At 40.5% G+C, this 9,917-nt stretch overlaps 1 protein-coding gene across 1 annotated transcript; it reads left to right on the forward strand.

Moving 5' to 3' along the window:
* Positions 1 to 982: 982 nt before the first annotated feature.
* On the forward strand, positions 983 to 9,699 carry LOC121258696 (the record flags this gene model as incomplete). Its single annotated transcript, XM_041160240.1, is given in 4 exon segments — positions 983 to 1,813; positions 7,019 to 7,523; positions 7,526 to 7,842; positions 9,625 to 9,699. Coding segments are annotated over 4 exon segments (1,728 nt in total), but the record flags the coding sequence as incomplete, so codon positions are not given.
* Between the last annotated feature and the right edge of the window lie 218 nt (positions 9,700 to 9,917).

Below are 9,917 nucleotides of genomic sequence, written 5' to 3' on the forward strand. Positions count from 1 at the left end.
GGAATGGCCAACGCCAAAAAGCATCACTGAGGTAAGAAGCTTTCATGGCTTAGCAAGCTTTTATCGGCGTTTTGTTAAAGACTTCAGCACCATTACTGCACCACTCACTGAGGTAATTAAAAAGAATGTTGGGTTTCATTGGGGGGCTAATCAAGAGAATGCTTTTGCCACTATTAAAGAAAGGTTGTGCTCTGCACCTGTGTTAGCATTACCTGATTTTAACAAAACTTTTGAGATTGAATGTGATGCCTCAGGAATAGGGATTGGAGCCGTTTTGATGCAAGATAGGCGTCCCATAGCCTTCTTCAGTGAAAAGTTAAGTGGAGCATCCCTGAAGTACCCTACTTATGACAAAGAGCTTTACGCTCTTGTTCGTGCATTAGAGACTTGGCGGCACTACCTATGGCCAAGGGAATTTGTGATCCACACCGATCATGAATCATTGAAGCATCTCAAGTGTCAAGGTAAGTTGAATAAAAGGCATGCTAGATGGAAGGAATACATTGAGACATTTTCCTATGTCATCCGTTACAAGCAAGGTAAGGAGAACATTGTTGCTGATGCTCTATCCCGGAGGTATGTACTTCTTACTTCTATGAGTGCTAAAATGCTTGGGTTTGAATATGTGAAAGACATGTATGCCGATGACGCTAATTTTTCTAATGTGTATGTGGCATGTGATAAGGCGGCATTTGGTAAGTTTTACAAGCATGATGGTTATTTGTTTAAAGAAAGCAAACTTTGTCTGCCAAATTGTTCTATGCGTGAGTTATTGGTGCGTGAGGCACATGGTGGGGGATTAATGGGACACTTTGGTGTCAAGAAAACTTTAGACATTTTGCATGAACATTTCTTTTGGCCTAAGATGAAGAGAGATGTTAACCGTATTTGTGGAAGGTGCATTACATGTAGAAAGGCCAAATCTAAGGTTTTGCCACATGGGTTGTATACACCCTTACCCGTTCCTAGTGAGCCATGGGTAGACATATCTATGGACTTTGTTTTGGAGCTGCCTAGGACCAAAAGGGGTAGAGATTCTATTTTTGTGGTTGTGGATAGATTCAGTAAGATGGCACATTTCATTCCATGCCATAAAACAGATGATGCAACCAACATAGCTGACTTGTTTTTCCGGGAGATAGTGCGACTCCATGGTGTACCTAGGAGTATTGTTTCTGATAGAGATGTTAAATTCGTTAGCTACTTTTGGAAGGTGTTGTGGGGGAAATTAGGTACTAAGCTCTTATTTTCCACTACTTGTCATCCGCAGACTGCTGGTCAGACTGAAGTAGTTAATAGGACTTTAATTCAGCTTTTACGCACTGTTGTTCATAAGAATTTAAAAACTTGGGAGGATTGTTTGCCATTTATAGAGTTTGCATATAATAGGACGATGCATACTACAACTTCATACTCTCCTTTTGAACTTGTTTATGGATTTAATCCACTTACTCCTTTGGATTTGATGCCTTTACCTGTTGATAACAGGAGTAGTTTGGATGGACAAAAGAAGGCAGAGTTGGTGAAGTCACTTCATGAGAGGGTACGACTTCAAATTGCCCAAAAGAATGAAAGGGTTGCGTCCCAAGCCAATAAAGGACGAAGGCATGTCATCTTTGAACCAGGAGATTGGGTTTGGGTTCACATGCGCAAAGAAAGATTCCCAGCCCATAGAAGGACTAAGTTACATCCTCGAGGAGATGGACCTTTCCAAATTCTTGAGAAAATTAATGACAATGCATATAAAGTGGATCTTCCAGGTGAGTATAAAGTTTCTGCAACTCTCAATGTTTCTGATCTTTCTCCTTTTGATGTAGGTGAAGATTCGAGGTCGAATCCTTTTGAGGAGAGGGGGAATGATAGGAACCAAGGTGGGCCTACTCTTAAAGATCCTTTGCAAGTTCCAGATGGGCTGATAGGAACCAAGGTGGGCCTACTCTTAAAGATCCTTTGCAAGTTCCCGATAGGCCAATTACAAGATCAAGGGCCAAGAAGATCAAGGAAGCAATGCAAGGATTGGTGCAATCCACTTGGGATGAAGCCAGCAAGAGCCCAACACTGAAGATGGGTCTGAAAGAAGAAGAACCAGCTTTGATCCACTTTATTCATGCTGAGGAAGACATGACTTAGAGATACGGCCTATTGTTATTGGAGGCTTCTAATTTGGTTAAATGATTTATTTTACTAGTTTAGAATAAGTGGGATTGAAAATGCTTGGCTCACATGTCTTATTTCTTATGAACTATGTTTTTGGGAAGGCCTTGTATTTTGGCCAAGGGCTTATTTGGAAAGTTACATTTTAGGAACTAGGGTTTCATCAATTTATTGTTGGGGTTACTGTAGCCGCGGGTACTGTAGCCGGTACTGTTCATCAAGGGTAATTTTGGGAAAAAGGGGCTTTATTTTGTCTAGGGTTTTGATTAGGTTTGGGTTTAAAAACTCTTTGTAGCCTCATTTGAGAGATTAGACAATATTGAATTTTATTTGTGAGTTGAGTTTTCTCCTCTTGTTCTTAATTGAACTCTTGAACTTATCAAAGGTAAATCACAACCTTTGTGGCGTTCCTCCTTTGTAATCTGGGTTCTTGAGACGGGTTCTTCAACGGGTCTAGATTTTAATATAATCTAGGTTCTTGAAACGGGTTCTCATCGGGTCTAGATTCTCCATCCTTGACTTGATTTTTGGCTTTCTTGGGGAGTTTTTCAAATTGATTGTGGGTTCAAGGGAATTCATTCCCACGGGTTCATATCATTTGGTATTCAGAGCAAGGTTTCCAATCAGGTCTTATTCTATCTTTTATTTCTTGCATATTTAATTCTAGGGCTTCATTGTTCTAGGATTGATTACAAAAAAAAAAAAAAATAGTGGTGGTTAGCAGACTTCTTCACTATTGTTAGGGTTGCTGAAAATCATTGTTCTAGGGTTTGTGTTGGCTGAAATCTCTTGTTCTAGGGGCTGCCGTATATCACTTGCCCAAGGGTTTCTGAGTTATTGTTAGGGTTTTCTCAACTGCTTATTCTTGTTTGTGATCAAATCAGTTGATGAAAGGAAAAGAAAAGAAAAGAAAAGAAAAGAAAGGAAAAAAAAAAAAAAATTCGAGGATTTTTTTCTTGAGCCTTATCATCAAAGGGGGTGATTCTAGTTGGTATCTTGTCTTATTGTTAACTGTTTCATTCGTATAAAATCCTTGATTCACGTGCCATTTTTTTTCATTCCTTTCGTGTTTCTCTTGTTCTTGTTTCTTGGACCTAATTACTAGTTGGGATAAAACAAAGTTGCTTTGTCTTGATTGAGTCAATTAGTTCTTAAAGAACAGGAGTGGGAAAACTCTTGAGGTAAAAGGCAAGAGAGTGTGAGACTATTATCGAAAAAAGCCAATTAAGAGTGAAACACGAGTGGAGTGTCATTATTCGAGTGTAAACACGTGAGGGAGTGTGTGAGGTTTATTTTTTTTTTTTCCCACTAACATTCTTTTGTGTAGCGCCTGATAATGTCTCATCGGAGTAGCGCATCACCAAGGGGGAGAGCAGATAACTCATCCTTTGTGTTGCAAGCCATGCAACAACAGTTTGAGCGGTTGAACTTGGTGTTGGGTGAAGTGAGGGATAGGATGGATCATCAAGAAGCAGCGATTAGAAATCTACAAGGTGGGAGGGACAGGAGGCGACGTGAGCATAGAGTTGAAAATCAGTATGAGAATGAAGGAGATGGTGAGGATGAGGAAGACTTAGCATCTGACGTTGGGTCGGGTAGAAATAGAAGAGTTAGGCATGAAAAAGGATTTGAGGGGAATCTAAGGGGTCGGGATGGTGTAGATGGAGACCTTGGTAGCATCAAAATGAAAATACCACAATTCCAAGGTAGAACTGACCCTGAGGTTTATCTAGAGTGGGAGAAAAAAATAGAGTTGGTGTTTGATTGCCATAATTACTCTGAGGAGAAGAAAGTAAAGTTGGCGGTAATTGAATTCACTGATTATGCTATTATTTGGTGGGATCAATTAGTGACCAATAGGAGGAGGAATTATGAGAGGCCTATAGAGACATGGGGAGAGTTGAAAGCTCTCATGAGGCGAAGATTTGTTCCTAGCCATTACTATAGAGACCTTTACCAGAAATTACAAAATCTTACACAGGGGTCTAGGAGTGTAGAGGATTACCATAAGGAGATGGAGGTGGCGATGATTCAGGCTAATGTAGAGGAGGACCGAGAGGCCACCATGGCTAGATTTTTGAGTGGGTTAAATAGGGACATAGCCAATGTAATTGAATTACAACATTATGTGGAGATAGAGGACATGGTGCACATGGCTATGAAGGTGGAGAGACAATTAAAGAGAAAAGGGACAGCAAGGTACACTTCGGTTTCTAGCACTACTTGGAAATCAAAATGGGATAGGAATGATCCAGGTGAAGCAAAGAGAAAGACCGAACCACCTAAGGGAAAAGATGAGGGAACTAGCAACAAACCCAAGGTAGAATCCCAACCTTCACGGAATAGAGATATCAAATGTTTTAAGTGTTTGGGTTCAGGGCACATTGCTTCTCAATGTCCGAATAGGAGGGTGATGATTATGCGTGACAATGGGGAGGTGATGACTGAGAGTGAGGATGATAGTGATGAGGTGCCCGAGTTGGATGATGCTAGTGATGATGATGGAGTGGTATACCCTGTGACAGGTGAGTCTCTTGTTGCCAGGCGTGCTCTTAATGCACACATTAAGGTGGATGATGCAGAGCAACAGAGAGAGAACATTTTCCATACTAGATGCCATGTCAACAATAAGGTATGTAGTATGATCATTGATGGAGGGAGTTGTACTAATGTAGCTAGCACTACTTTGGTTGAGAAATTGAATTTACCAACCTTAAAACACTCTAGACCATACAAATTGCAGTGGTTGAATGATTGTGGAGAGGTTAGGGTGGATAAACAAGTGTTAGTTACTTTTTCTATTGGGAAGTATCAGGATGAGGTGCTTTGTGATGTTGTGCCTATGCATGCGGGCCATATTTTGTTGGGGAGGCCATGGCAGTATGATAGGAGGGTGACACATGATGGGTTCAAGAATATGTACAGCTTTGAAAAGGAGGGCAAAACAATTAAGCTTGCTCCTTTAACTCCAAGCCAGGTCTATGAGGACCAATTGAAATTGAAAAGTGAGGTTGCTCAAAAAAGAAAAAGTGAAAATGAGAGTGATCAGAAGAGAAAGAGTGAAAATGAGAGTGATCAAAAAAGGAAGAGTGAAAAAGAGATTGAGCAAAAAAGAAAGAGTGAGAGTGAAAAAGAGCATAAAAGAAAGAGTGAAAAAGAAAGTAGAGAGGTGGCTGAGAGTAAAGAAAAAAGAGTAGAGCCACTAGAGAAAAAAGAAAGAGAGTCTTCTGAGAGAAAAGGAAAGGCAAAAGTGAGTTTCTATGCAAGAGAGAGTGAGGTTAAGAGGGCTTTCTTCGCAGATCGCCCTATGATTTTTCTTGTCTATAAAGAGTCTTATCTTACTCTTGATGAAACTAACCAATTTCTCCCTAGTTTGGCTGTTTCATTGTTGCAGGAGTTTGAAAGGCATTGAGCACCAGATAGATTTTGTGCCCGGGGCTGCTATTCCAAACCGACCAGCCTATAGGAGTAATCCAGAGGAGACAAAGGAGCTTCAGAGGCAAGTTGAGGATTTGATGAGCAGGGGGTACGTGAGGGAGAGCATGAGCCCTTGTGCTGTACCAGTGCTACTGGTGGTGCCAAAGAAGGATGGGACGTGGAGGATGTGCATTGATTGCAGGGCGGTCAACAATATCACGGTAAAGTATCGCCATCCCATTCCTAGATTGGATGATATGCTTGATGAATTGCATGGCTCATGTATTTTCAGTAAAATTGATCTTAAAAGTGGGTACCATCAAATTAGAATGAAAGAGGGTGATGAATGGAAAACTGCTTTTAAGACTAAATATGGGCTTTATGAATGGTTGGTTATGCCATTTGGACTTACAAATGCGCCCAGTACTTTCATGAGATTAATGAACCATGTCCTACGTGCATTCATAGGCAAGTTTGTGGTTGTGTACTTTGATGATATCTTAGTGTACAGCAAGAACTTAAATGAACATATTGACCATTTGAGATATGTGTTTGATGTGTTGAGATGTGAAAAGTTGTATGCTAATTTCAAGAAATGTGCCTTTTGCATGGAAAAAGTTGTTTTTCTTGGTTATGTTGTTAGTACGAAGGGTATTGAGGTGGATGAAGAGAAAGTCAAGGCCATCAAGGAATGGCCAACGCCAAAAAGCATCACTGAGGTAAGAAGCTTTCATGGCTTAGCAAGCTTTTATCGGCGTTTTGTTAAAGACTTCAGCACCATTACTGCACCACTCACTGAGGTAATTAAAAAGAATGTTGGGTTTCATTGGGGGGCTAATCAAGAGAATGCTTTTGGCAGCACTACCTATGGCCAAGGGAATTTGTGATCCACACCGATCATGAATCATTGAAGCATCTCAAGGGTCAAGGTAAGTTGAATAAAAGGCATGCTAGATGGATGGAATACATTGAGACATTTCCCTATGTCATCCGTTACAAGCAAGGTAAGGAGAACATTGTTGCTGATGCTCTATCCCGGAGGTATGTACTTCTTACTTCTATGAGTGCTAAAATACTTGGGTTTGAATATGTGAAAGACATGTATGCCGATGACGCTGATTTTTCTAATGTGTATGTGGCATGTGATAAGGCGGCATTTGGTAAGTTTTACAAGCATGATGGTTATTTGTTTAATGAAAGCAAACTTTGTCTGCCAAATTGTTCTATGCGTGAGTTATTGGTGCGTGAGGCACATGGTGGGGGATTAATGGGACACTTTGGTGTCAAGAAAACTTTAGACATTTTGCATGAACATTTCTTTTGGCCTAAGATGAAGAGAGATGTTAACCGTATTTGTGGAAGGTGCATTACATGTAGAAAGGCCAAATCTAAGGTTTTGCCACATGGGTTGTATACACCCTTACCCGTTCCTAGTGAGCCATGGGTAGACATATCTATGGACTTTGTTTTGGGGCTGCCTAGGACCAAAAGGGGTAGAGATTCTATTTTTGTGGTTGTGGATAGATTCAGTAAGATGACACATTTCATTCCATGCCATAAAACAGATGATGCAACCAACATAGCTGACTTGTTTTTCCGGGAGATAGTGCGACTCCATGGTGTACCTAAGAGTATTGTTTCTGATAGGGATGTTAAATTCCTTAGCTACTTTTGGAAGGTGTTGTGGGGGAAATTGGGTACTAAGCTCTTATTTTCCACTACTTGTCATCCGCAGACTGATGGTCAGACTGAAGTAGTTAATAGGACTTTAACTCAACTTTTACGCACTGTTGTTCATAAGAATTTAAAAACTTGGGAGGATTGTTTGCCATTTATAGAGTTTGCATATAATAGGACGATGCATACTACTACTTCGTACTCTCCTTTCGAAATTGTTTATGAATTTAATCCACTTACTCCTTTGGATTTGATCCTGTTGATGACAGGAGTAGTTTGGATGGACAAAAGAAGGCGGAGTTAGTGAAGTCACTTCATGAGAGGGTACTGCTTCAAATTGCCCAAAAGAATGAAAGGGTTGCGTCCCAAGCCAATAAAGGACGAAGGCGTGTCATCTTTGAACCAGGAGATTGGGTTTGGGTTCACATGCGCAAAGAAAGATTCCCAACCTATAGAAGGACTAAGTTACATCCTCGAGGAGATGGACCTTTCCAAATTCTTGAGAAAATTAATGACAATGCATATAAAGTGGATCTTCCAGGTGAGTATAAAGTTTCTGCAACTTTCAATGTTTCTGATCTTTCTCCTTTTGATGTAGGTGAAGATTCGAGGTCGAATCCTTTTGAGGAGAGGGGGAATGATAGGAACCAAGGTGGGCCTACTCTTAAAGATCCTTTGCAAGTTCCAGATAGGCCAATTACAAGATCAAGGGCTAAGAAGATCAAGGAAGCAATGCAAGGATTGGTGCAATCCACTTGGGATGAAGCCAGCAAGAGCCCAACACTGAAGATGGGTCTGAAAGAAGAAGAACCAGCTTTGATCCACTTTATTCATGCTGAGGAAGACATGACTTAGAGATACGGCCTATTGTTATTGGAGGCTTCTAATTTGGTTAAGTGATTTATTTTACTAGTTCAGAATAAGTGGGATTGAAAATGCTTGGCTCACATGTCTTATTTCTTATGAACTATGTTTTTGGGAAGGCCTTGTATTTTGGCCAAGGGCTTATTTGGAAAGTTACATTTTAGGAACTAGGGTTTCATCAATTTATTGTTGGGGTTACTGTAGCCGCGGGTACTGTAGCCGGTACTGTTCATCAAGGGTAATTTTGGGAAAAATGGGCTTTATTTTGGCTAGGGTTTTGATTAGGTTTGGGTTTAAAAACTCTTTGTAGCCTCATTTGAGAGATTAGACAATATTGAATTTTATTTGTGAGTTGAGTTTTCTCCTCTTGTTCTTAATTGAACTCTTGAACTTATCAAAGGTAAATCACAACCTTTGTGGCGTTCCTCCTTTGTAATCTGGGTTCTTGAGACGGGTTGTTCAACGGGTCTAGATTTTAATATAATTTAGGTTCTTGAAACGGGTTCTCATCGGGTCTAGATTCTCCATCCTTGACTTGATTTTTGGCTTTCTTGGGGAGTTTTTCAAATTGATTGTGGGTTCAAGGGAATTCATTCCCACGGGTTCATATCATGGGCCAATTACAAGATCAAGGGCCAAGAAGATCAAGGAAGCAATGCAAGGATTGGTGCAATCCACTTGGGATGAAGCCAGCAAGAGCCCAACACTAAAGATGGGTCTGAAAGAAGAAGAACCAGCTTTGATCAACTTTATTCATACTGTGGAAGACATGACTTAGAGATACGGCCTATTGTTATTGGAGGCTTCTAATTTGGTTAAATGATTTATTTTACTAGTTTAGAATAAGTGGGATTGAAAATGCTTGGCTCACATGTCTTATTTCTTATGAACTATGTTTTTGGGAAGGCATTGTATTTTGGCCAAGGGCTTATTTGGAAAGTTACATTTTAGGAACTAGGGTTTCATCAATTTATTGTTGGGGTTACTGTAGCCGCGGACTGTAGCCGGTCTGTTCATCAAGGGTAATTTTGGGAAAAATGGGCTTTATTTTGGCTAGGGTTTTGATTAGGTTTGGGTTTAAAAACTCTTTGTAGCCTCATTTGAGAGAGGAGACAATATTGAATTTTATTTGTGAGTTGAGTTTTCTCCTCTTGTTCTTGATTGAACTCTTGAACTTATCAAAGGTAAATCACAACTTTTGTGGCGTTCCTCCTTTGTAATCTGGGTTCTTGAGACGGGTTCTTCATCGGGTCTAGATTTTAATATAATCTAGGTTCTTGAAACGGGTTCTCATCGAGTCTAGATTCTCCATCCTTGACTTGATTTTTGGCTTTCTTGGAAAGTTTTCAAATTGATTGTGGGTTCAAGGGAATTCATTCCCACGGGTTCATATCACACCGGTGGCAAACCGACAGTCACCACTGTGCTTTCATCCGCAACTACGACAAGGTGGTGGCGTCAAAGGCACTACATTTCTGGCCATCATTGCTTTTCCTTTATCTGGAGTGTAAGGGGCCTTCTCTTTTCCTATATTCTTTCCTTGTGAGTAGGGAAGTCCTCTTTTACGATCGTTCTGAACTTGAGTAAACAATTTTCATTGCTCCGCCTCTGCTATTGAAGCGACGTTCAATTTGCAAGCAAGCAATTTGGTTTCGAATCCTCGGCTGTAACCCATCTTGGAATTTCCTCTCTTCATTTTCTCCGTGCCAATCTGGTGTGGGGCGAATCTGCCTAATTCCATGAAACGAGCTGCATATTGCTCTCCACTTACATACTTCCTTGGGTCAAGTTTGTAAACTCGAATG

The sequence above is a fragment of the Juglans microcarpa x Juglans regia genome, chromosome 3S (genome assembly GCF_004785595.1).
Source record: "Juglans microcarpa x Juglans regia isolate MS1-56 chromosome 3S, Jm3101_v1.0, whole genome shotgun sequence".
Taxonomy (NCBI): Eukaryota; Viridiplantae; Streptophyta; class Magnoliopsida; order Fagales; family Juglandaceae; genus Juglans; species Juglans microcarpa x Juglans regia.